The 27,377-nt window shown below is 48.7% G+C and overlaps 2 protein-coding genes across 7 annotated transcripts in view; one reads left to right on the top strand and one right to left on the bottom strand.

The window, feature by feature from the left end:
- The window catches only part of Slc11a2 (solute carrier family 11 member 2), a 45,933-nt gene extending 21,447 nt beyond the window's left edge, over nucleotides 1-24,486 (top strand). For 3 of the 5 annotated variants that reach the window (XM_031355826.1, XM_031355849.1, XM_031355841.1), the window contains 9 exons: nucleotides 991-1,146; nucleotides 1,618-1,776; nucleotides 3,286-3,372; nucleotides 4,111-4,230; nucleotides 4,409-4,558; nucleotides 6,347-6,420; nucleotides 7,222-7,375; nucleotides 9,919-9,972; nucleotides 16,185-16,590. In XM_031355826.1, the coding sequence (XP_031211686.1) occupies nucleotides 991-1,146; nucleotides 1,618-1,776; nucleotides 3,286-3,372; nucleotides 4,111-4,230; nucleotides 4,409-4,558; nucleotides 6,347-6,420; nucleotides 7,222-7,375; nucleotides 9,919-9,972; nucleotides 16,185-16,262 (1,032 nt within the window). In that variant the 3' untranslated portion in view covers nucleotides 16,263-16,590. Of the gene's footprint in view, nucleotides 1-990; nucleotides 1,147-1,617; nucleotides 1,777-3,285; nucleotides 3,373-4,110; nucleotides 4,231-4,408; nucleotides 4,559-6,346; nucleotides 6,421-7,221; nucleotides 7,376-9,918; nucleotides 9,973-16,184; nucleotides 16,591-16,849; nucleotides 17,380-23,454 lie in introns of those variants that run through there. The other 2 variants (XR_004114154.1, XR_004114153.1) reach the window with 2 other exon arrangements.
- The window catches only part of Higd1c (HIG1 hypoxia inducible domain family member 1C), a 49,404-nt gene continuing 42,961 nt past the window's right edge, over nucleotides 20,935-27,377 (bottom strand). For both annotated transcript variants that reach the window (XM_031355860.1, XM_031355869.1), the window contains exon 4: nucleotides 20,935-21,779. In XM_031355860.1, the coding sequence (XP_031211720.1) occupies nucleotides 21,715-21,779 (65 nt within the window). In that variant the 3' untranslated portion in view covers nucleotides 20,935-21,714. The remainder of the gene's footprint in view (nucleotides 21,780-27,377) is intronic.

Here is a 27,377-nt window from a genome sequence, read left to right as displayed (position 1 = left end):
CCTAAGAGAATGCTAGGTTGTCTTACAAGAGAAATTCTGATCCAAGAGGAAGTTGGAGTGAGCAGTGCTCAGGGACGACCCGCTCCCTGCACTTGCGTGTGTGGCAGCACAGCTGGTTTCCAGACGAGCAGATGAAGAGCAGCATGCGTGGCCAGGGTCAAGAGCGGGCTGTTGGCGGGTCTGTGTCAGCAGCCACAGTGGTGCGGATAGCAGCAGCCACAGTGGTGCAGATAGCAGATGCGGATAGCAGCAGCCACAGTGGCGCGGATAGCAGCAGCCACAGTGGCGCGGATAGCAGCAGCCACAGTGGCGCGGATAGCAGCAGCCACAGTGGCGCGGATAGCAGCAGCCACAGTGGCGCGGATAGCAGCAGCCACAGTGGCGCGGATAGCAGCAGCGAGAACTTGTGCCAGGTTCTTGCCTCAGAGCACTGTGCTCTCTAAAGTGTAAGATATTCAGAATATACAGTCCTGAAACCTCTGAGCCCTGGTGTTAGTTATCGTTGTGTAATTGTAACCAACATACTGTGGAAAATAACAGGAGGAGGAAAGGCCTGTTTAGCTAGGGGTTGAGAGGGCCTGGTCTGGCCTGTAGTTCCTTGGGCAGCAGATGTGTGTGGGAGACTCTCTACCTCAGTGCAAACAGAAAGCAGGGCATGGCTTGCCCCCATTGACCTACACCTGCCAGCGTTTCCACCACCTCTCCAAATAGTACAACCAGATAGGGCCTGGGTCCGATTATGAGCCTGTGGCGGGCAGGTTATACTCAGACCACATCGGCCCTTTGTTCCTTTTCGTTGATGATGCTGGTGTCAAACTCACTGTAGGTTAGGGCTTTGCGCATTCTAGACGAGTACTTGCTGACTTCATATACTCCTTATTCCAGGCAGTTGTTACAGAGGGTGGGGGAGTAAAAGCTGCCGGCCCCTGTCTAGGACTGTCCTCCCATCTCGTGCTGCAGCGAAGCTAATGGTGTTGTGTTGCTGTGTAGTACATTACAGTGAAGCCCAGCCAGAGCCAAGTACTCAGGGGCATGTTCGTGCCGTCCTGTCCAGGCTGCCGCACCCCCCAGGTGGAGCAGGCCGTGGGTATCGTGGGAGCCGTGATCATGCCACACAACATGTACCTGCATTCTGCCTTAGTCAAGGTGAGCTGCGCCCCTCTGTATCCACTGTTAGAGCTCTGAAGGAGCAGTCTTTTCAAGGCTGTCTGCTCAGTGTTTATCACCAAATTGACCAGGAAAAGTGACCCACCAAATGCAGGGCTAGTGTTCTTCACGAAAGGCCAGGAAGTCTTGAGGTCAGGAGGAAAGAAGGGCTTTCTAGAGTCAGGCGCTCTTTCTTTGCTGATTAGTCTAGTAGCTTTAGGACTGAGGTTAGACTGTAGCCCCTCCACGGCCTCTGGGAGCTCAGGAGTCACCTGGTCACTGGCTCCCCCATTGAGGGTTGTGCAATGTTGTCAAAGGTCAAAGAGTCCTCGTGGCTCAGGGCACTGAGGCCTCCTTTTTCATCTCATCAGTTGTTTGTCTGCTCAATCTTTCAGCTGACTGCAGACTTCTGAGTTGTCACAGAGACTTTGTGCACCTGGTAGAAAATGACTACTGCTGTTCTCTCTCTAGTCTAGACAGGTGAACCGGGCCAATAAGCAGGAAGTGCGGGAGGCCAATAAGTACTTCTTCATCGAGTCCTGCATTGCGCTCTTTGTTTCCTTCATCATCAACGTCTTTGTTGTCTCCGTCTTTGCCGAAGCATTTTTTGAGAAAACCAATGAGCAGGTGGTAAGTGCAGGGTCTCGGGTGGGTGGTGAGTGCAAGGTTGTGGGTGGGTGGTGAGTACAGGGTCTCAGGTGGGTGGTGAGTGCAGGGTTGTGGGTATGAGTGCAGGGTCGTGGGTGGGTGGTGAGTGCAGGGTTGTGGGTGTGAGTACAGGATTGTGGGTGTGAGTGCAAGGTCTCGGGTGGGTGGTGAGTGCAGGGTTGTGTGTGGGTGTGAGTGCCATGGTGAGCTACATGCTGGGGTTGGGTAGACAAGAGCAATGACTTGGAACCCAAGGGAATCTGTCTGAAGCTTAGGTGTCGCCCACTCAGTTGTCACACTGCAGCCAGTCTGTGGATGCCTTTTGGGGGTGGGAAGAGCTGGCCTTGGACTCACTTGCCTCCTGCTCTCATGCCAGCAGTTCTGTTCCTCCCTGTTAACTTCTGCCCGCCCATCTGCTGCTCCTGATGGTGGAGCTGAGGCCAGGTTACAGGGAGTACCCCAAAACAGAAGCACACTGTGCAGGACAAGACTCGGGTCACTTTGAATTCTGTGTCCTCTTCCTGTTGCCTATGCATTGTGTTAGTTTGGTTTTTCTTTGAGTTTTTTATTTGGGGTTGAACCCGGGACCCTATGCATGCATGCACGGTGCGAAGCCTTCCACCACAGCCTTGTCCAATTCCTACCTAGCTTTACCACGACCTTTGACCTCTGCTTGTGTCTGACTCCTGCTGTCCTCTCACATTTGAGGCCTTCTGCTTTATCTTCTCTTTTTTGTTTTGATTGGGTTTTGGTTTTTGAAAAGGGGTCTCACTGTGTAGCCCTGGCTGGAGACTTGAAAGTCACTATATAGACTAGGCTGATCTGGAATTCACAGAAATCTGCCTGCCTCTGCCTCCCAAGTACTGGGATTTAATGTGTGCTCCACCATAGTGGGCATTTCTATTATTTTCATTATTATTATTATTATTATTATTATTATTATTATTATTATTATTTTTACATAGGTTCTCCCTGTACAGCACAGTCTGGCATCAGCTTTGGGATTCTAATATCTCAGCCTCTGAATGCTGCCATGGAAGCCCTCTGAGAGCGCTCCTCTCCTTTTATTTAATTTATAATGCTCCAGTATTTGTGTAGTGCCATGCACACTCTCAGTAAATGTGTTGATGCTTTGGGATATTAGAGCCTGGGGGTGGGTTGCAGGCAGCAATGTGCTGGCTGCATCTGCGTCGTGACCCTCCTGCATCCCTGGAGTGCGTCCTCCAGCTTGTCTCACGAGGAGGATAAGGGGGCTCTTATCTGTTTTTTGTTTTTTTGTTTTTTTTTTTTCAATTTTTTGAGACAGGGTTTCTCTGAGTAGCCCTGGCTGTCCTGGAACTCACTCTGTAGACCAAGCTGGCCTCCAACTCAGAAATCCTCCTGCCTCTGCCCCCCAAGTGCTGGGATTAAAGGCATGCACCACCACCACCCGGCTCTTATCTGGTTCTTATTTCTAAAATATAAATTGTTCTTAAACTGCTTTGATTTAAGGTTGAAGTCTGCAAAAATAACAGCAGCCCCCATGCTGACCTCTTTCCTGATGACAACTCTACTCTGGCTGTGGACATCTACAAAGGGGTAAGCATGCTATTTGCACTCTCTGCTTTGGGGGAGATGTTAGCATAATCTCTGGCCTCTGAGTTCATTTCAGATCTGAGCATAGCTCCTGAGTATCTTATATTTTGAGACCCACATACCAGGAACACATTTGGGGTTCTTTGGGGGTAGGAGGCGGGCAGGTATCAGGTAGAAGAAGGGCTAAAAGGCTGCACAGCGGGGATTCCTAAACTCAGAGGACACTGAAGTTCTGCAGGTGTTGATAGGAGTGGCAGAGGACCCACTGTGACACACTGGGACACACTGGGACACACTGGGACCCCACTGGGACACACTGGGACACACTGGGACCCCACTGGGGACACACTGGGACCCCACTGGGACACACTGGGACACACTGGGACACACTGGGACACACTGGGACCCCACTGGGACACACTGGGACACACTGGGACCCACTGGGACCCCAGGAACAGAGTGTGTTGTTCTCCCTCACTTCCCAGGGAGCTTGATGGGAAGTGTGGGCTCTTCTTCTTGAGTGTTTAAGGTAGAGGTTAGAGATGAAGGCCCTGGAGCACAGAAGGGAGGGATGCAGGGCACTGGCAGAGCGAGGTTGGAAGCCTCCAAGTCAGATCAGAGCTCAGTATGATACTGTGTGTGTTGGTGTTCCTGAGCAGAGAGAGGTGCTGCAGAGGGCTGCTGCTCTGGGTGTTAGCTAAGCAGGTCACTGACAAGCCTGTCTCTCCCTCCCTGTCCTAGGGTGTTGTGCTTGGATGTTACTTCGGGCCTGCAGCTCTCTACATCTGGGCAGTGGGGATCCTGGCTGCCGGTCAGAGCTCCACCATGACTGGAACCTATTCTGGCCAGTTTGTTATGGAGGTGTGTACCGGGGTGAAATAGAGGGAGCTAGCACAGGCTGGAGTGTCAAACCCCATGCTTCTAAGAGGTTCCTGACTTTCCCAGGAATCTCTTTCTCCTGTCACCAGCTTCTGAGGGGTTCCTGACTTTCCCAGGAATCTCTCTTTCTCCTGTCACCAGCGTCCATGCTTTCTTCCAGGGATTCCTGAACCTAAGATGGTCGCGCTTTGCCCGAGTGATCCTGACCCGGTCTATCGCCATCATCCCCACCCTGCTTGTTGCTGTCTTCCAAGATGTGGAGCACCTAACAGGGATGAATGATTTCCTGAATGTTCTGCAGAGCTTACAGGTGAGCAGGGAACTGGGGAAGCTCATTGTACATTTAGTCAACATTGACTCACCCTTGGGTGCCGAGCCTCATGCTTTAGCCCGGTCCTAGAGGTGGCTGAGGGGAAGGAAGGAGCATGGAGAGTCATTAGTGCAGATTATGAGCTATGCTTAACATCACAAGGTGAGACCACCAAGATGGCTCAGGGGATAAAGTGCTAACTCTGCAGTTGTCCAAGCTTGAAGACCTAGATGCGAGCCCCTGAAGATGCAGTAGAGGAAAGATTGTCTCACAGTTTCCCTCTGACCTCTGCATTCAGCCATGGCCTAGGCATGCCCGCCCACTCGTCCATCCATCCATCCATCCATCCCTGTCTGTCTGTCTGTCTGCCTATCTCCCCACTCAGTCCTTGCCCATCTCTTTCTCACACACACAGATAAGTAAATTAGTGACACTTAATAGTCCACTAATTAGCCAGGCTGTAGCAGTGCACGCCTTTAATCCCAGCACATGGGAGGCAGAGGCAGGTGGATTTCTGAGTTCGAGGCCAGCCTGGTCTACAGAGTGAGTTCCAGGACAGCCAGGGCTACACAGAGAAACCCTGTCTCAAAAAACCAAAAAACCAACCAACCAAACAAAAAAGTCCACTAATTAATGAGCCGTTTAGCTCATTAATGCAGCAAGGTAAATCATTAAATGAGTTCTAAGAGCACTGCTCAAGCCTATGGAGCTTATGAGACAATCATGTGCAGTATGTTATTTATTTATTCTCATTTATGTGTGCTGCGTGTAACTTTGCTACCCACCTAAGCTCTGGGAATGGTCCAAGCTACCAGCCCCGACCCAGAGAATATTGGGTCCATGGATAAAAAACAGACACACACATTGCTCAACTTCAACTTGCCTTTTTGGCACAATTGCTGGCGTTATTTATCTACCGCCTGGAGCAGCCTGCCCTTCTCCATACTCTTAGCTCCACCTGCCCTCAGCCTCAACTGCTCAGTCTCATTTAGTTTCAGCTTAACATCCCAACCACCCACCTGTAGAAGTGGCCTGTGGCCACTCTGCCTGAGATCTCGTGTGGCCTCTTGGCTTTTTTCCAAATCATGACGAACTCTCTCCTGCGTCTGTCTCTTGCCTCTGGAGACCCAGAAGTCCTGCCGGGTCATCAGCCCAGCAATTGGCCCATGGCTTCTTACTGATAGATCAAGAACCAATAGGGAACAGGACGTTAGGATCATATGTGTATCAGTGTTTTACCTCTGAACACAGATATATAAGCACTGTGTGTGTGTGCCTGGAACCAGAAGAGTCCAGAAGAGGGCATCAGATCCCCTGGAACTGGAGTTGCAGACAGTTGTGAGCCGCTATGTTGATGCTGGGAACTGAACCTTTGTTTAAACAAAGGCACTTAAGATCATGATCAATGCTGGATTAAAAATAATGTTTGGCCAAGACAAGGTGATCAGAATAACTGTTAGCCGTGGTATGGGTGAGATAGGGCTTATGATTCCTTTCTGTGAACCATGCAGTGTCTGTGGAACTCACGTTCTCTGAGCCACACATATGCTGGGAAGAGTGTCAAATGAAGAGGCTTCCCTGATGGGTGTGGAGGGGATAGCGTACCAGAGCCTGGCCAGCGCCAGTAAGCAACATTCCCCCAAAGTTCCTGCTCAGCCTGCCCCAGCCTCTCACTGGCACCCTGTGATCTGGAAGCGTAGTGCCATACCACAGCTTCAGAGATGAAGCCAACACGCCCACGTAGTCCCTGTGACATGCCCGTGTAATCCCTGTGATTCTCTTTTCCAGCTTCCCTTTGCTCTCATACCCATCCTCACGTTCACAAGCCTGCGGCCAGTGATGAGTGAGTTTTCCAATGGAATGTGAGTACACTTTCCGTCTCCAGAAGGCCTGGGGAGGGATTTTACCCAGTAGGCAGTGGGAATATGTCCTAAAGAGCTATGTGCTTCCAAGAGCAATGGCTTAGAAAGAAAACAGCAAGCGTGAGTTTCAGGAAAGGGGGACACTTCCTCCAGACCTCAGTGCCCCAGCTCCAGCTGCTGAAGTTTGAATTCTGTGTTAAATTATCCAAGGAAGGCACAGGCTGGTAATAGTGTGCATCTTGAAGTGATCTGTTGGCTGTCGTGGTATTAAATACCAGCAGCTACAGGCTGTGGTCTCATTTCATTTCTGCTGCTGTGACAGACACTCTGCCAACAAGCAGTACAGGGAAGGTTTATTCGGTTTGCGATTCCAAACTGCTACTGCCCGTCATTCTGGGAGAAGCCAAAGCAGATGCAGATAGCTAGTCACGTGACATCCACTGTCAAGAGCAGAGGGAATGAACACACCTTTGCTTGTGTGTTTGCTCTGGGCTAGTTTGCCCTATCTTGTCATGTTGAGCATGCACTGGGTAGGCAACCTGAGCTCCATCTCTGGAACTCATAAGGGAGGAAGGAGAGAAGGGGCGGCACAGAAGAATTGGAAGACCTCCGTGCCACACTGATAGGTGGTTAAAGACTAAAACTTTCTGTTTACTCTGGCCCCTTCCCTTCTGCTTCGTCACTAATTTTGGCCTCTCTACATTTCCCTCGACCCATGGGACCCGGTTTTCTGTCCGAGTGAGCTGGACTGCAGGCAGGCGCTGTGTTTCGTGCAGGCACTCACTGCGCTGTGTTTTGCAGAGGCTGGAGGATCGCGGGTGGCATCTTGGTCCTAATCGTCTGCTCCATCAACATGTATTTTGTGGTGGTTTACGTCCAGGAGCTGGGGCACGTGGCACTGTATGTGGTGGCTGCAGTGGTTAGCGTGGCTTATTTGACCTTTGTGTTCTACTTGGTAAGTCCAGTGTGAAGGGAGCACCCATGGGATGGTCCAATGGGACTAAGTGCCCTTCAGAAACAAATGATCCCCAAAGCACTCAGTGCTTCACTGAGGTGGTTTATATGGCCTTGTCGAATCAATGGTTTCTGAAATTTCATAGTTTTTGTTGTTATTGGTACTGGAGATTAAAAGTAAGGCTTATATAATGCCCGGTGTCTTAGTTAGGGTTTTACTGCTGTGAGCAGACACCATGACCAAGGCAAGTCTTATAAAGGACAACATTTAATTGGGCTGGCTTACAGGTTCAGAGGTTCAGTCTATTATCATCAAGGTGGGAGCATGGCAGCATCCAGGCAGGCATGGTGCAGGAGGAGCTGAGAGCTCTACATCTTCATCAGAAGGCTGCTAGTGGAAGACTGGCTTCCAAGCAGCTAGGACAAGGGTTTTAAAGTCCACACCCACAGTGACACACCTACTCCAACAAGGCTACACCTAATAGTGCCACTCTCTGGCCCAAGGATGCACAAACTATCACACGGGGTAACCTTTCTAATACCATGCTCTATTCTCAACCAGATATCCTTATTTTGAATCATCAAATATATTTTAGGTTTGTTTTTGTGTGGTGGGGATGTGGGAGGAGTGGTATTTCTCAAGACAGGTTTTTTTCTCTAGTCCTAGCTCTCCTGGAACTTGATTTATAGGCCAGGCTGGCCCCAGGCTCACGGAGCTGTTCCTGCCTTTGCCCTCTGAGTGCTGGGATTAAAGACCCAGGACACTGCACCTGTTTTACTTTTGTTTTTCTTTTCTTTCTTTTTTTCCCCCTTGGTTTTTCAAGGCAGGACTTCTCTGTGTGTCCCTGGGTGTCTTGGAACTCCTCCCATAGACAGGCTGGCCTTAAACTCAGAGATCTATCTGCTTCTGCCTCCCAAATGCTGGGATTAAAGCTGTGCACTACCATACCGGCTCCTATTTTAGTTTTTAATACCTAGTATTTTTCTATTTCTGTTTTTTTTTATATAAGGGCCCAGTATTTAATATCTAAAGAGAATGCTAGGATATGCTTGAGAGTCAGGGTGGCTCAGAGTTGCACAGCAAGTGTAAGCATGTGAGCTCAGATACCAGGGCCCACACAAAAACACTGCAGTGGTCGTGTGCACCTGTGACCTCAGCATTGGAGGAGGAGAGGCAGCGGTGGGAAAATCGCTGAGGCCTGCCAGCCTAGCTCCAGGTTCAGCAAGAGCCCCTGTGACAATCAGAAACATGTGTAAGACACATGCGTGCACAGATGGCAAATACAGGTGTGTGTGCATCCCAATTTCCCCACAACTCTACTGGTGAAAAAGCTACAGCAGTAAGAACAGATTCAGGGCTGGAGAGATGGCTCAGCGGTAAAGAGTCCTGACTGCTCTTTCCAGAGGTCCTGAGTTCAATTCCCAGCAACCACATGGTGGCTCATAACCATCTGTAATAAGATCTGATGCCCTCTTCTGCTGTGTCTGAAGACAGCTACAGTGTGCTCACATAAATAAAATAAATAATAAATATTAAAAAAAAAAAAAAGAACAGATTCAGTTATCCGTTTGGTACAGAGGTTTCTGAAAAATCCTAAGGCCAGGGATAAGAAACAGAAGAAGTTCCGGCATGTCTGCATGGAGAATGTTGAAGAGGGAGGCTAGAGTCCTGTTCTCTCTAAAGGCCTGCACTCCACACACACCTGCACTACACACACGCCTGCACTCCACACACACCTGCACTCCACACACGCCTGCACTCCACACACACCTGCACTACACACACGCCTGAACTCCACACACACCTGCACTACACACACGCCTGCACTACACACACGCCTGCACTACACACACGCCTGCACTACACACACGCCTGAACTCCACACACACCTGTACTCCACACACGCCTGCACTACACACACACCTGTACTCCACACATGCCGTGTCCTGTGCACTCCACACACACCGTGTCCTGTGCACTCCACACACACCGTGTCCTGTGTACTCCACACACACCGTGTCTCCCACAGACAAGGATCTCACTGAGAAAACTTCTTCAGTGTAGACTTTAATATGTGCCCTGGATCAGTGTATCTTCCTTTCCTATAGACGTCGGGCACGCCAAGGTATACTGCTTACCATAAGACCTTGGTATCCCAATAACTGCATGTGTCCTTAGCAGGACACATGAGATGGCTCAGAGTAACATTAAGATCCCTGGTTGCTCTTCCAGAGGTCCTGAGTTCAAATTCCAGCCACCACATGGTGGCTCACAACCATCTGTAATGGGATCTGGTGCTGTGTTCTGGTGTGTAGACATACATGTGGGCAGGACATATAGCTGCACACTGCTAGTCCACAGACGTTCTCTGAATCCACAGGATGCTTTGAGAGGGTCTCGGAGCATGACTAGGACAGACTGCCCTTGGAGGAAAGAAATGGACACAGCTGGGCATTTGGGGCAGGCAGGAAGCAGAGATACCTCTGCATAGCACTGGACAAGCCTGGCTGGTGGGAGAGTGACAACCGTGTCTTGTATTCCAGGGTTGGCAGTGTTTGATTGCATTGGGCCTGTCTTTCCTGGACTGTGGACGCTCGGTAAGCATCTCTAAAGTCCTGCTGAGCGAAGACACTAGCGGTGGCAACACTAAGTAAACACTGGGTGGGTCTGTCTGTCTTTGCAGGGAGCCATCAGAGCCAGTGTGTTTCTATGGTTTACTGTGTGAACATAGCCACAAGTATGTGCTGGTGCACAGACTGCATTAGGACTCAACTGTTAGTTGGGAAACGCTGTTTCGTGTGTGTATGTGTGTGTGTGTGTGTGTGTGTGTGTGTGTGTGTGTGTGTGTGTGTTAAGGTCTTTGTTTCCTTTTGTTTTTGTGAAATAGCATCTTGCTATTAAATACTGGGTTGCTAAAACTCACTCTGTAGTCTAGACTGCCCTCAAACTTACAACAGTCCTTCTGGCTCAGCCTCCCGAGTGCTGGGGTTCCAGGCATGTCTACCGCTCCTAGCTTCCATGTGTGCTTAGAAGATGATTAGTTCTGTCAGGGGGAGAGACTTACCCTGTAGCATTAGGCAGCACCTTGAAAAGGTGACCCCTGGACTGTTTTAAACACTAAGTTCCTCATAGCTGTCCAAGGGCAGTAGGCAAAAGAAACGCAACTAGACTCGCCATCCACCATCTGCCATCCGTTTGAAGTACAGAATTAGAGACAGCTATCTTTGAGTTCAGGATTTTTGTTTGTTTGCTGCATTTTGTTTGTTTTTCAAGAGTTTCTTCCTGGCAGTCCTGGAACTCACTCTGTAGACCAGGCTGGCTTCGAACTCAGAGATTCTTCTGCCTCTGCCTCAGCCTCTGCCCCGCCTCCTGAGTGTTAGAATTAAAGGCAGGTGCCACCACTGCCCTGCTAAGTTAAGGATTTTTTTTATTTCTACTTTGGAATTTCTCAGTGGAAAGAAAAAAAGGTAGGGTATAAGTGATGGGTTGGACAGACGATGGCTCACCTGCAGGTTTAGCCCTGAGGTTCGTAACTTTCCTGTTAATATCAAGCGTTCCCGATAGTGTTTAACCTTGAGTACACACAGTCCCAGGGTCTTCGCCTTCCTCCTCTGAGAGCGTGCTGACCGCAGAAGACTGTAGCACTCATGAACTGACTCTCATAGGCTCTGATCTCAGAACGAGGCACAGAGCTGACTGCACTACACCCGAAAGCACCTTCACCAAATCGTGTCTCTGACACATGGCTCTTTCACACCCAAAATAACTCGGAAGGCAATCTCGGGAGCTCTGGACCCAAATCTTGCAAAGTCAGTAGGTGTCACTGGTGTGAAGTCCTCTCCCTGCCAGGTGGGACTAGGCTGCGTCCTCACAGCCCTTCCCTGGGAGCGAGTCTGCTGAGACCAGACTGCTGCACACCTCTGGAGTCTTCAGCACGGAGCTGCTGCTCTCAGTTCACTACTGTCACAGCCACGCCTGTCTGCTGGAGAGGAGCAGTGCAAGAGTGTGGAATCATTATCTGGGTGGCCACCGGAGCTAGAGTGGCTTCGAAGAGTGCCCTCCTCCATGACACTTTCCCTGTGGCGAGCTGATGACATGACTTCTGTTGTCTGTGCCGCTGAAACGTTACTGCTAGCATGTCACACACAGCCAAAGCTCAGCCTGCATAGATTCTTTATGAGGCAGAAAAGATAAGTCACTGTATTTCACCCTGATTGACCTTAGCCCCACAGCTAATCCAACAAAGTCAGGTAACGGGGCCCTCACAGCAGCATTCTCAACCTGTGGGTTGCCACCCATCTGCAACCCCTATATCCAAAAACATTTTCATTAGCAAGGTTTGTTATGAAATAGCAGCAAAAAAATTCATGATTGGGTGTCACTGCAGCATTCAGAGCTGACCCAAAGGGTCATGGTGTCAGGAAGGTTGAGAACCCCTGTACTACAGGGTCCTCCTCACACCTGCTCCTGCCACCATTGTTCCTGAAACCAAGCAGGCTGGAAGCTGAGCTTTTGAAACTGTCTCTGCAGTGAGCGAGGGCCAGCAGAATTCCTCACATAGATGCTCTAGTGATGTCTGCATTTGTACAGGGCTGGGGTGGGGCAGGCAGGTGTATTCAGATTCACTGTACTACAGTCCAGCCCAAAGCTGCTAGGGATCGTGCCCAGGGGTCTTCCTCGTGGGTGCTATGCAAGGCTCCACTGCAGATCTCCCTGCCCCAGAATTCTGCTGTGTTGTATTTGTTTGCAATGTAGAAGGTTTCATTGTGTGATACAGTCTCTTCTGATTCTACGACAATATTTTAACAGTGTCAAAAGATTAAAAATGTTCCCTATTCATTTGAAAAACTGAAAAACATTACTTCCAACAGCACTCTGTACAGTAACCTGTGAACATTTCAAGCCCCCCACGCCTCTGTGGTTCTGGCATTATATTTGTGAGCCATCTTTGTACGTTCTCTGAATTGGTCCTTGTTCCTATGTGACCTGAAATAATTGTACCCTCAGTGCACTGGGAGCTGACAGGCCAGAAGGAGTGGCAGCTTGTCTTGTGAGATTCTGCCAAGGGTCAACAAGTGGCTGCAAGAAGCTTTAGTGAGCCTTTGACAGCTTGTGAACTCGCTGTGATTAAACCAAAACTTCCCTCTTTCCTGTTTGGTTTTCTTTCCTGTTTGGTTTTTGTTTTTGTTTTGTTTATTCCCCTGGAATTCACTCTGTAGCCCAGGCTGGCCTCGAACTCAGAAATCTGCCTGCCTCTGCCTCCCAAGTGCTGGGATTAAAGGCGTGCGCCACCACTGCCCGGCTTCCTGTTTGATTTTTAACACTGAAAACACTTTATAATGGGGTCTTAAGAACTGAAGTACAGACCTGCCAGTTGCCATCAGGAGTGACACACTTTAAGCCCTAAGGAACTGAGAAGGAAATGGATTCAGTGCCCTGGAAGGTCTGGATCAACTGTAGACACCAAGAGGGGCGGAGACAGCCTCAAATGTACCACCGCCACCCTCACACCTGGCTTGGGTGCTTGGAGCCCACACTGTGGGAGAAGAGAAGCAGCTCTTGATTGTTGTCCTCTGAGGGTGCTCCTTGGCACTGACATGCCCACCCCACACACGTACACAACAAATCACATTTTTTCAATCTAAATGAAAATTTATTTAATTTACCCACTTAATTAATTTACCTAAAAGTTAAATACTTTTGTTGTGGTTAAGGCCATAACTACTATTTTGCAAGATGAAATTTGTCCTACTTCCCTCTACTCTAAGCGGAGTTCTTGCCTTTCTGTAGTCTTGTCTCACTGTCCAGGAAGGACTTCACAGAATGTATTTGTTGACAGTAATAAAAATGTAAAGAGAGAAACTGAAGTCACTTAGTTTAAAACCAGATACACATTTTGGCTGACCCAATGTAAATGCCGAAACTGGCCCCAGTGCCGTTTGTAAAGGACATGAAATGCTTTGGTTTAAGCTCAGAACTGATCGGATGCAGAGCAATCCCAAGAAGCTTATGTTAGCCTTTCATGTTACCTCACCTGTGTGTACAAGTGGCAAAACTGTTGAAAGTCCTGGAAATCGTGGGCTGCAGAGACGGCTCAGTAGTTAAGAGCACGGACTGCTCTTCCAGAGGCCCCAAGCTCAGTTACCAGCACCTTTATCAGGTGGTTCACAGCCACTTACATAACTCCTGCTTTAGGGGTGCACCTCTCTCTCTCTCTCTCTCTCCCTCTCTCTCTCTCTCTCTCTCTCTCTCTCTCTCTCTCTCTCTCTCTCTCTCTCTCTCTCTCTCTCTCTGGTTTTTCAAGGTAAGGTTTCTCTGTGTAGTACTGGTTATCCTGGAGCTCGCTCTGTAGACCAGGCTTGCCCCAAACTCAAAGATCCTCCTGCTGCTCCCTCTCAGGTACTGGGGTTAAAGACACGCTCTATCACCGCCCAGCCTAAAGTTCTTTTGACAAGGTGTTCGCCCTCTCCATCGAGAGGTGACTGAACGGCCTGTGACATGAGTCACATTGCCAGTGTGCACTGTCAGTAGAACCTGAGCAGTTTAAGCCAGAAACTACCTTGTGTAATATACAGTGTGCCCTTCCAGCCGTAGTGCGACTCCAACCTATCTTGTGTAATATGATACAACACATCCTTTAAGCTGTAGTGAGACTCCCGAAGTTTCTCAGGAGCACCAAGGCATCAGAACATGTTAATCAGGTGCAGTGACACACGTATTGAGAGGCATGGCAGGAAGATGGCATATGGAGGGAGGGCCAGCCAGGGCGATGCCACACAGGCAGTTCAGAGATCAGAGTGGAAGGCACAGGCAGTTCAAAGGTCAGAGTGGGCCACACAGGGAGGCCGGTCTTAGCACTTGGCAGGAACTCTGGATGTTCGTTTTAGGCTTACACAACATCGAGGGCTCTCTCTAGCTAAGAACAGTAGTAGATACACTTGTTCATCACCTCAGTGTACCACAAGAGTGTTAACATGTACTTAGCCATATCTCTCAGTGTCTCAGAACCAGGCCACGAAATTCTCCATGTTACCTAAGTGGTAATGCTCTAAACACCATGGACTGAGGAAGTCCTTAATCTCTGCTCACTTGGGATGGGTGCCATGAATTATCCATGAGTCTGGTAGTATGCATTACTTCCTCAGGTCTGCATGTCAGACCTGTAAGTAAAATGTCAGTGCCTCCCTAGCACACTGGCTGGGAATGTTTTGATCCAGGGCATCATGTGGTCTGTGCGTCTTCACACAGCCATGTAGCATTCCTGTGTGATGACATCTCCAGATGGAACTCATTTGCATTTTGCACACAAGACAAGGTTCAGAAAGTATACACTGAGTTTGTGTGGTGGTGTGTGACTGTAATCCTAGCACTTGTGAGGCAGGGGGATCACTGCAAGTTCCAGGCCAGCCAGAACTCCAGAATGAGACCCTAAACAAAGGGTTGGGGTTTAGCTCAATGGTAGAGCACTTGCCTAGCCCTCAGTTCTGAATATAAAACCCAAAGGAAGCATTGGATAGACCAAAGCTGGGCCCTGAAGCACACACAAACACACACTCCTCCCTTCATACAGTTCTGTAGTCTGCACTCCACATTAACACACGGACTGCCAAGGATGAGGGCACCACTAATACCCTGACTGATGTGAAAGCCAGTCATTGTTCCAGAGTGTATCACTGGACAGTTAAGTTCAGCAGAGCTCACCTTTAGTCCCAGCACTTGGAAGGTAGAGGTGGGCAAATCTCTGAGCTCAAGGCCAGCTTGATTTATATAACAAGTTCTAGGCTAAGCCAGGATTGCTTAGTGAGGCCCTAAAAATCAACAAACAAACGAACAACAGCCCGTTTTTCAGAGATCCCTGCAAACTATCGACATTAGATTGATTCACAGGAAAGGGGTCTGGAAGTATCTTAAAGACTGCTGAAGGTGGGGTGTGGTTATGAATATCTATAGTCCCAGCACCCAGGAGGTGGGGGCTGGCACCAGTCAAGCTCATCTTCAGCTACATGATACCTTTGAGGCCAGCCTGAACTTCATGAGTCCTGCTTTAAGAACACTATAGGTATAGGGCATGAAGACAGTTGTGGTTCCTGATTTAGCCTGATTTTAGACACTGGGACCCGCAGCTCACTGCTTCTCTGCACACTTTTTGTTCCCTTAACCACTCAGGATAGGGCTTTTCTCAAGTGTCAAAGGATAATAGGACCAGAATTACCGGACTCAGGGTTTAGATCATTTGAAATCTGATTTCCAGTACACAGTGCTAGGACACAAGAGTGTTCTGTGTGTTTGGTCATATTATCCTAGAGTCCCAGCCCAGCCTCACTCTCATGAGAGAGTCAGAATGCATTTAACATCCGTCCTTAACTCTTTCAGCTCAGGCAGCCACAAAGCACATGCACTGAAGGTTTTCACCCCCTGCCATGTGCTCTACGCACGCTTTCTCTAATACTCTGGGCTGCAGCCTTTCTCTAGCGTGTCCTCTCTGCCTCAGGGTTGCTTAGCTGCTGTGTGGCTGGCTTCCACACACCATCTATAGCTCTAGTTCTGGGGATCCAATGTCTCCTTCTGACCCCTGTGGGTCAGACATGTTTACACTACATGCACAAAAGCAAAACACTGATACACATAAGGTAAAAATCTAAAAAGTGCCCATGATCTTAAACACATAAAAACCTCACGTACACATAAGCCATTTTCTATTCAGAAATAAAATTAAGACGTACTGAGAAAAGAGACCAAAATGATACGTTCGTTCACCATGTGATTCCTTGAAGGTTACACTAACTCTCTCCTGTGTTTTTATCCTCAGTACCGCCTCGGACTGACCGCTCAGCCTGAACTCTACCTTCTGAACACCGTGGATGCCGACTCACTGGTGTCTAGATGACGAACACCCCAGGAGACTTCAGGAACACTCTCTAAGCCCTTTTGTGCCAAGTGTCTGTTAGCAAATCCCTTAGTTCAGAGGTGAGCTTGTTTAAATGTTTTGAACAAAGATGAAGATTTCCTCACGGAGTCAGGGGTAAAGCTAACAGCTGTGTATGGGTCAGAGATCCTTCAGAGGCAGTGGGTCTGTGGCAGCCGTGCAATCCCTCAGGCCTGTGTCTGCACTTCTGGGGTTTAAAATGTATGGATATATATATTTATGTGAACCCAAATGTGCCAGTTTGGGTAAGATTTTAAGGTTATAAAACTTGATAGATTTTTACAAATGTCGTTCTTTGTAAATTAGGTCTTTGTTCCATATGGGTTGCAAGTGAGAAAGGGAAGAAGCCTTTCTGACGACGAACTTCCTAAAATAACTCTGTTAAAGTGCTGCTTTACCATGGTGTGTGTATGTGTGTGTGTGCGTGTGTGTGCGTGTGTGTACGTGCGTGCGTGCGTGTGTGTGTGTGTGTGTGTGTGTGTGTGTGTGTGTGTGTGTGCGTGCTTCTGCTTGTGGAGGCCACAGGTTGACATCAGGTATCTCCACAGTCTCTCTCTGAACATGGAACTAGCCAGCCGGTATGTTCAAGGACCCTCCTGGCCTTGTGCCCCGACACTGGGGTCACCGATCTGCTGCTACACCAGATTTTACACAGTGCTGGGGACCCAAGCTCAGGTCTTCCTGGACAGCAGGTACTTAACAACTGACTTTCTTTCCCCCTTCGTTTCCACATCGAGCGTGTCTGTGGCCGTTGTTCCGTTGGCGTCTGTCCACCCGCCCTTCCTCCCACTCTGCGCACTGACACTCCACACACCATCCTAACCCTGTCTCTAAGGGCCACCCATGTTCCTACTGCAGAGTGTCCTGAGGAACTTAAGCATTTTAAGGTGTGTCTAATGAGGTCTGAGGCTCTCACTAGATGGGAGCGCGCGAACCATCAATTCCACTTTAAGTGCTGACACTCCACACAACATGTGTGTGCAGGTTACAGAGCTTTTTGGTTTTGTTTTTGCTTTAATCGCAATTGCTAACCAGAAATTCTCCTTTTTATAATAAAGTTCATACTTAACAAGTAAAAGCTTTTGTCTAGGGGTAGTGCTCACTTGTAGAACTCTTGCTTGCCTTAGGCAAAGCCTGGGGCCAGGGCCCCACCACACACTCACACACATGCACACACACTAGAATTCACACTCATGCACATGCATGCACACACTCATGTGCATACTCGCACACACAAACACAGACATATGGGCACAGGCATGCACATACACTTGTACACGAACACACATGTACACAAACACATGCTCACGTGGGCACACACACACACTCACACTATAGCTGTCTTCTTGAGGAATCAGTACAGCCCTTGACCCACATTCCTGGCAGTACAGTAAAGAGTACAGCAGGCTAGAACTGATCAGAGCTGCCCATTGCCGTTGCCATATGTGCCCCAGGGGCACACAGCCTATGGGGTTCTACAAACCCCATAGACTTTGCGTGACTTTAAATGTCACATTCATCTTTCAGCATTAAATGTAGAAGCAGAGAGATCAGACATTACATTTTTTTTGTTTTCCAGGACAAGGTTTCTCTATGTAGCCCTGGCTGTCTTAGAACTCTGTAGACCAGGCTGGCCTTAGAGTGAGAGACCCACCTGCCTCTGCCTTGAGTGCTGGATTTAAAGGTGTGTGCCACCACTGCCCAGATTGCCAGGGAGTTTTTTAAATGGACCCTTTACAGCTTCTTCACTTCCCTCCTCAGGGCCTTTTTTTTTTTTTTTTTAAAGAAAGTCTTACTATGTAGCCCTGTCTGGCTTAGAACTTGTTATGTAGACCAGGCTAGCCTCAAACTCATAGAGATCCTCCTGCCTCAGCCCCAAGTACTGGGATTAAAAGCGTGCTCAATTCTGCTTGGCCATAGGCCACTAAAGACGTATGAGAACAACCTTACAACCTGGGTCACAGTTCCAATCTTATCAAAGACAGCAGCAGCAGCAGCTGAGCTCTCACTTTGGTTACTGAAGTCTCTGGGTTACTGTTTTGTGAACACTGATCGCAATCCTAAAGGAACCCATTTTTTTGTACACCCACCCGACCCTCCAGTTCTGTCTCTCAATACTTTTTTCCCTGAGGGAGGTTATGTGGGAAAGGGCAACAGAGGTCAGGAACTTGTGAGGATTTCTGTAGCTCCTCTCTGTGCTTTCGCTGTGTGCTAGTAGGAACAGGGATAAGTTGCCACACGTTTACAGGTATCACTCCGAGGCCACGCCGCTCTCTGTCAACAGAAAACAGAATCCACACAAGATCCATTGGAAGATTGATGTGTGACGAGTGAGCCTTGGCTAGGCTTTGTGCCATTAAGACCATGTACGAACTTTGACTAGCATTCATGAAACCCTTGATTCAACCAAGCACTGAAAAAATAAATAAACAGAGGGGGGAAAATATGAGACCTGTGCCCAGCAATCCCAGCACTGGAGATGAAAAGATCAGGCTCATCCTTGGCTTTGTATCCAGTTCAAAATCCTGGGGTCCTCAGGGGATCCGACAACCTCTTCTGAACTCTACGGGCACCAGCCGTGTGTGATACACAAACATACAGATAAAAAAATAACTAAAAACAAAACAAAATTTTAATGATGCTAGCAAGATAGCTCAGGAGGTAATTAAAGGCACCTGCCACCAGGCCCGATGACCTGAGTTCCGTCCCAGAGACCCACATGATGGAGAAAGTCGACTCATAGAATGTCTGATCTCTGCACTCCTGCCATGGCTCCTGTACATATTCCACATGCCATGGCTTCTGTACATATTCCACATGCTGTGACTCCTGCACGCCCATACATGTTCACACAGTAGTTAAGAGTATAATTTAACAGACTAAACACATAAAGCATTTAGCTTGGGCATGGTGACCTTTGTCTGTTACTCAGATAATTGTAGGCTGAACCAGGAGGATCTTGAGTTCAAGGCCAATTTGGTCCACTTGCCAAGATCTTGTCTCAAAGCACAAGGAACTAAAGAGATCATTCAGTAGGTAAGAGCACTGGCCACTGCCAGCACCCCCATGGCAGTTTGAAGCAGTAATTCCAGTCCCAGAGAATCCAGTGCCCTCTGTAGCTTCTTGAGCACATGCATGTGTGCGCGCACACTCACCCACACACAGGCAAAACACCCTAGACACAAAATAAAATGAACCGGTAACAATTATCATTTTCTACTATATGGTAACAAGTCTGAGGTTGCATATATAGTGGCATTAGAGAGCAGCATTGATCTGTTTCTTATAATAAAGTACCTGAGAACAAGATACTTTATCAGAAAAGAAGTTTATTTAGCTTATAGTCTAGTTCAAAGACATGGGGCTAGCTAGCACTTCTTCTACTGAGGGACTCTTGTCCCACAGTGGATGGTACCAAGGGGGCACTAGCAAGAGGAAGAGGACATACCAGGGGACCAGAAGCCAGGAGACTGTTCGTTCGTTCATTCATTCATTCATTCATTCATTCACTCATAGTCTCCCCCCCCCACCTCCCCAACAGCTGACCTAAAACCCATGACTGTCCTACCTTGGTTCCCTAGAGGGGCTGTCCGTGATAACAGCTCGCCCCACGAAAGCATAGCTCCATAAGAATGACTGTCCCATCCCCTTGACCTGACCGTCCCTCCCTAGACTCCACCTCTTCAGAGACTTCCCCCCACTCATTGGTGCACACAATCCAGACCTCACCCACAAGAACACTTTGAGGACATCTTCTAGCAAGTATTAGCATAGTCAACGTATTGATAAAACTACGAGTATTCACTGTTCCCTGGGATTAAACACTGTGACGTTTAACTACGAAAGGATGCTCCCACAGTGTACACCAGAGTCAGCAGCCAGGCAGCTAAAGAATTGTACTGAGTGCCTGCTCCATGGTTGTGTGCCACCTTGCTATGAAGAATATGCAGGCCTGTGACATGGTAGCCAATGAACATATCATGTCTCAGACATGGCATTAGGCCAGTGAAATATTTGACAGTTTCAAGTGTTAAGGAGTGGCTGTATAGAGGGACCCTACTTAGCAGCCTCCTGCAGTGGATCCCCTGTTCTACCCAGCCTAGGGGAATGCACGAGCATCCTGTATCTTTCCTTGTTACAAGTGGACATCATCCGAGTTTGTAAGTTTGCATGGGTCGCCGCCATTAATAGATTCATAGTTGGCAGTGCTGTTTAAATACATTCTCTTCCTTCACTCAGGACAGAGACATTACAAAGTAGGCTCTGTGTGAGGTGTCTTCCATGCCGAGGGGTGAGACACAGGGATTGCAGTTTCAACACAGACACCGTTGCATAGTAAAATCCTGCCCCACCTCCCAGAAAGGGCTTCACTGTATACCCCAGGCTAGCCTGGAACTTGTGACCCTTCTGCCTCCAGGTCCCAGGGTTTTAGGCTGGCATCATGCCCTAATTTTTAAAAAAGCCATTTCCGCCAGGCAATGGTGGCACACGCCTTTGATCCCAGCACTTGGGAGGCAGAGGCAGGTGGATTTCTGAGTTCGAGGCCAGCCTGGTCTACAGAGTGAGTTCCAGGACAGCCAGGGCTACACAGAGAAACCCTGTCTCAAAAAACAAAACAAAACAAAACAAAAAAGCCATTTCCTTTTCTTTATTAATGATTTATATATTTTGATGTATATGAGTATTTTGCCCACATGTATGCATGTGCGCTGTATGCATACTCTGTACAGGTGGTTGAGAGCTGCCATGGGTGTTAGGAACCCTGGCCCTCTGCAAGAGCCAGTCCCACCCCCTGTCTACAGCCATTTGCTTGTTGGTGTGGGTGCACACACTTGTGGGGATCAGAGGATAACATCAGGAGTTCATTCTCCCACGATTTGGGTGCCAGGGTTCAAGCTGAGGTCAGGCTTGGCAGCAAGCACCTTCAACTCCTGAGCCATCTTGCCTCACCTCCTGAGCCATCTTGCCTCACCTCCTGAGCCATCTTGCCTCACCTCCTGAGCCGTCCTGCCTCACCTCCTGAACCGCCCTGCCTCCACTCCTGAGCCAAGAGATCAGATCCCTTTTCTAAGAAAGCACACTTGGTGTGCACCACTTGCTGAGTGAATAGTGGCCACACTTTTGCTAAGAGCCTGGTTAGAAATCTGTCAGAGCCTGTTGGTGCAGGCACCGCTGCTGCCTATGCGCACAAGGTCCTGAGCTCCAAGGGGATTAAGTCAGAAAAAGACAGCAGCAAGGTAATTTTCAGCTAATGGTGTGGATTTAGAAAGCAGCTTCTGAGCCTCAGCAGTTACAGATTCTGTGAGGCTTCTGCGCAGGTTACACTTCGTAGCATGATTCGGAGCACATGAGAATTCCTTTTACTGACACTCAGCAGAGAAGGAGCGCTCTTCCCTGCTTCCAGCTTCTGGCTTTATTTTTTGGGTACATTGAAGAACCGAGGTTGGATGTAATCCTTATACATAGAGTAGAGAACACCTGGAAAAGAAAGTCACCGCGCATCAGTAGTGTCCGCGAGGCGCAAATGCTGACATTTTCCCACGCGCTTTTCCAGAATTAGCACACTATTGCAAAAGAAAGAGACAAACAAAAGCTCTTGGAAAGCTTTGGCTCGGTTCACGCAGCAGCTGCAGAGTCAAATAACACTCAAGTATTTTAGATCAGCATTGACACAGGCATATGGACATGTGCACACACAAACCTAAACTCATAAAAATGCAAATTATGTAAAAAAAATTTTAATTTAAAAGACAATAATACTTTGAAGTTAAGCTGTCATAACACTATCCCCAAACTTAAGTTTTTGTTTTATATGTTTTTTGAGTCAAGTGTTTCTCTCTGTGTAGCCCTGGATGTCCTAGAACTGACCACGTAGACCAGTCTGGCTTTGAACTACAGAGATTTGCCTCTGCCTCCCCGAGTGCTGGAATTAAAGGTGTGTGCCACCATGGCTGGCTAAACTCAAATTGACTGAAGTTGAAACCAATACCAATCCCTCTGTCAATAAGCAGAGGGAGGGGGTCAGAAGGTCAGCGTAGTTTGGAGGCACTGTGGGTGGAGTCCAGCCTGAGCTGCATGAAATCCTGTCTTAACAACAGAACAAATCTTGGGAAAAGCTAGGCAAGTTTGGTGAGACACAGATACCTTAGTCAGCCAGTCTGCATCTGCCTGTGCTCAGCATCCCAAGGAATATGCATAGCTGATGGAACCCTGCTCTGCAGATTAGAACCAGTGACTGGCGAGGGCCGTGGTGGCACACGGAAGGCAGAGGCAGGCGGATTTCTGAGTTCAAGGCCAGCCTGGTCTACAGAGTGAGTTCCAGGACAGCCAGAGCTACCCAGAGAAACCCTGTCTCGGAAAAACACAAACAAAACAAAACAAAACAAAAACAAAAAAATCAAAAAAGAAAAGAAAAAAAAGAACTGCTAGTGTCACGTGTCTCACCTCAGAGCTGACCCCGCCATGGGTGGGGGTGTAGGATCTGTTTCCTCAGCTCGCGGACACTTGTTGCTTCTCTGGTGATCCAGTTAGATCTCTAAATGGGATCTTATAGTATGCTGCCCCTCTCTGTACTGTTACAACTCCATACACCCCCACTTTTTGTTTAATGTTTGTGTGTTTATGTGTGAGTGCGAGCATGCTGTCCCACACCTGTGGGAAGGTAGGACAGGCTCAGGTGCTGCTTCTCCCATTCTCCTTTGAGACAGGGTCTCTCTGTTGTCAGACCCTGTATACATCATGCTAGCCCACTGACCCGCTCCTGGGATCTCTCTCCAGCTCCCGTCTCAGCACAGGCACACTGTACCCAGCTTTATGTGAGTTCTGGGAATCTGGTCTCAGTTCTCACATTTGTGTAGGGCGCACTTTAACATCAAGCCATCCCCCTGCCTCTGACCCATATCCAGCCTCTCCAACTCACCCCCTGCCTCTTCAAAGGTTTGAATTGTGCATAAACAATTATGTTGGTTACAACTGTGTCTTTTCGAGACAAGATTTTGATAGGTAACCCAGACTCCAACTAACCTCAAACTGGTAGCCTCCTGCCTCAGCTAGTATTAGAGGCACATGTATTTAATTTTAAACTGTTAATATAATATGAGCAGCCCGCATAGTAGCTGAGCATTATTCTTTTTTTAACCTACTTGCCTTTCAGGTGGCCTCTGGCTCTCTTGCCACGTGTGGTCTCTAACTCCTGGACTCCCAGCATCCTTCATCACTCTCTGACAGCTGGAGCTGCAGGTGGGAGCTACCACATCTGGCTGGTGTTTTCATTTTCAAGAAACAGTATTCTCTTCCCATATCCCTAAGGATCTCCTTACACACTGGGCAATGAGATCTATAATTCAAAGGGCTAATCAGGGTCTCACGTAGTCCAGGCCAGCCTTGAACTTACTTGCAGCTGAAGATAACCATGAACATCTGATGGGCCTGTCTACATAGGGAGTGCTAGCCTCACAGGTGTGTGTCACGATGCCTGGGTTTTCTGCCATGTTAGGGTTGAAACCAAGGGCTTCCTACATTCTGGGCTTTATTCCTGGTCATGGAGACATTTGAATGGGGATTTCTGTCAGTATACTGTGAGGTTAGCAGTTTGAGTCTAGAGTGACAACCCTGTTTCCCTTTAAGCCTCAACATACAATAAGATAACAGCACCTGTCTATCATAGAGACTAGATCTGAGTGGTATTGTATCAGCAGGATTGATCTGGTTCTTGCCCAGGAATGGCAAAGAGCTTGTCAACAACTTGTAATTGCAGGAGAAATAACAGCATCTGTTACTGATGGCCCTCATGGGTCACACCTCATGGGTCACACCTGAACAGAGGCTAATGCCAGTGAGAATCCACCTGGCATCAGAGGCTGGGAGCAGCTCCGTGGGGGACCACACCCTTAAACTCAGGGAACCTGAGACATCAGCTCCAGGTGCTGGGGTCAGCCGTGGATTGTATCCCCACACAGCAGGTGGAGTCTGAGCAAGTTCTTAATAAGCTTAGACCATTAATGACAACAGATGAATGGGGAAGGAAAATGTGGTATATTTACACGGTGGGGTGGGGGTTGGTGTTTTCTCAGCCAAAAGAATGAAGTTCTGAGCCGGGCGGTGGTGGCGCACGCCTTTAATCCCAGCACTTGGGAGGCAGAGGCAGGCGGATTTCTGAGTTCGAGGCCAGCCTGGTCTACAGAGTGAGTTCCAGGACAGCCAGGGCAACACAGAGAAACCCTGTCTCAAAAAACCAAAAAAAAAAAAAAAAAGAATGAAGTTCTGTTGTTGGCAACCGAAGATGGTCATGTTACACAGGTTATGGAGATCTCAGAAAGACAATAGTCTTCTCTCATTTCTGGTTCTTAGATTTTATATAAAATCATACATACACACACACACACACACACAAAGTTGAAGTAAAAGTGTCTAGAGGGAGAAAGGGGACTAAGTAGGAAGAAAAGTGGACAGGGAGGGCGTAAGAAGCATGTCCTCGACATACAGTACAGACATGCATGGAAGCTTGACAACGAGCTGAGGTAATGAGCTAGCTGTCAGTCAGGTGACTGGCATTGGGGTACACCTTATGTGCTGGCTGTTTTGTCTCTCCCTCAGCCTTGGCCTTGGCTCTCCATCCTCTGTATGAGTGAGAGATGAGAACTTGGGAATCATCCATTTGTTTATTGTGCATTCATGTGTGTGCCACAGGACAAGTGCGGCAGTCTGAGAGCAGTCTCAGGACTCGAACTCAAGCCGCTGAGCAATCTTGCCTGCTTGGGAATCATTGGATTCCTGCTTTCTTTTCCTAGTCGCTTGGTGGCCAGCGACTGTAGCTTCAGCTCTACCGAAGTCTAGCTGCATGCTCAGGATGCTCGGTCTTCTACTAAGAAAGCTGTATGGAGACACGTGCTGGGAAACATCACTATGCTCCCAAAGCTCGGGGACTTCATCTCCACAGTCTCTCTAGAACTGTAACTCGCGGTTTACCATTTTGGTAGAAACAGACAGTTAGAATAGCATCCACTTGGCCCTCTATCACTGTGGCCCTTCCTTCAGGCCAGGGGACCAGTGTGGAGATTCTGACATGTGCTGGAGAGCGGCTAGTGGGTATACTGGCCGGTTTGGTGTGTCAACTTGACACAGGCTGGAGTTATCACAGAGAAAGGAGCTTCAGTTAAGGAAATGCCTCTATGAGATCCAACTGTAAGGCATTTTATCCATTAGTGATCAAGAGGGGAGGGCCCCTTGTGGGTGGTGCCATCTCTGGGCTGGTAGTCCTGGGTTCTATAAGAAAGCAAGCTGAGCAAGCCAGGGGAAGCAAGCCAGTAAGGAACATCCCTCCATGGTCTCTGCATCAGGTCCTGCTTCCTGCCTGACCTGCTTGAGTTCCAGTCCTAGCATCCTTTAGTAATGAACAGCAATGTGGTAGTGTAAGCTGAATAAATCCTTTCCTCCTCAACTTGCTTCTTGGTCATGTTTGTGCAGGAATAGAAACCCTGACTAAGACAGTGGGAGAGGACATCTAGTTCATAAACTAGACGACCTGGGTGTGATCCTCAGAAACTGTGAGTGGTGGACAGAGAACTGCTCCACAGGGCTGTCCTCTGACCTCCACATATGCCATGTGTGCATACACCCATGCACACATCACACACAATAATAATACATTTTAAAAGAATTCCGAAAGACGCCAAGTATATTCCAGAATTAGAGAATACCATGCTTGGGGCAGGCTGTGTGTGAAGCAGACCCTCTGCAAAACACAGTGACCTCTGCCAGCTCGGAATATGAGCAGCACTCTACTGTACTTGTGCCAGAGCAGGAATCTGTCGGCTTATCATCGGTATTTCAAAACTTCCCACAAATGTGATTATCTTCTCTCTAGTTTCCTGGTAAACAGCTTCAGGTCTCTTTCGGGAAAAGCTAGAGAGATGATTACAATATGTTTGTTTATGTAAAGGTGTATATGTACATACATGTGTTTATATGCATGTGTGTGTGTATATATACATATATATATACATATGTATGTGTGTATATACACACACACACACACATATGAGGGGGTATAATGTAAATGTTGGGAGAAGGTCTTGGGATGTGAGCTATTGCAAGTAAGGAAGTGGGCCACCAGGCCAGAGCTCACTGCTGTGTGCTTCAAGGTCAAGCCTAGCCTTTTTCCCTTCCATGCTGCCCCGCCCGACTTTCAGTTCTAAGGCCACCAGAACTGGGCAACCAGAGCCTGAGATCCGTGGCTTAGCCTATGCTGTCACTGCTTGAACAGCTGCCAGTCCCAGCAGTCAGGCAGCTCTTCCTTGCCTTTGCCAATCAGATGCTACCAGTGGCCTCCTTAAGATCAGGATCTCTCTGTCTCCTTGACTGCAGGGAGGCCGGCAGTTCACTGCACCATTCTCAGACTAGAGAGAGCGCTATCGGAACCGAAGTAGCCAGGGCTGCCTGGACTTCCTCCTCCCTGAGAAAGGGAGAGGCTATACTGAAGGCCATTGAAGTCTCTCTGTCTCCCACGTCCTCTGGCTGCCACGTCCTCTGGCTGCCACGTCCTCTGGCTGCCACGTCCTCTGGCTGCCACGTCCTCTGGCTGCCACGTCCTCTGGCTCCCACGTCCTCTGGCTCCCACGTCCTCTGGCTCCCACGTCCTCTGGCTGCCGGCCTCTATGGCAGTCTCCCAGCCTCAAGGCTGCTGCCAGTTGAGGCTAGATTACTCCTGCTGTCTGTCGGATGCCCTGTATGCTGCAGGCTGCTTGGCAGCATCCTGCCTCCCACTCCCAACAAAGAATGTCCCCATGTGATACCAGATTAGCTTTTCCTGAGGGAACAAACTGCCTGTCACTTCCTGAAAGCCCGCAGGGGCAACCACACTGCGAACCATCGGAGAACCAAACAGCAGATAGCTCAAAGCTTTGGGTGCGTCACCTCTGCGGCTGTAGAGCAGCTGGATGCAGCCAGGAGTGTGGGACATGGAGGTGGATGGAGGAGTGTGTGCTTAGGAGAAAGTTCTCAAGAGACCAGGTGTCCGCTGAACTGTGGTGACACTAAGAACTCGAAGACTGACCTGGGCAGTGGTAAGGACGGGGG

This window comes from Mastomys coucha, unplaced genomic scaffold, assembly GCF_008632895.1.
Source record: "Mastomys coucha isolate ucsf_1 unplaced genomic scaffold, UCSF_Mcou_1 pScaffold11, whole genome shotgun sequence".
Taxonomy (NCBI): Eukaryota; Metazoa; Chordata; class Mammalia; order Rodentia; family Muridae; genus Mastomys; species Mastomys coucha.
Note: the sequence above shows the minus strand (reverse complement) of the source record. Positions and strands in the feature narration are given on the sequence as shown.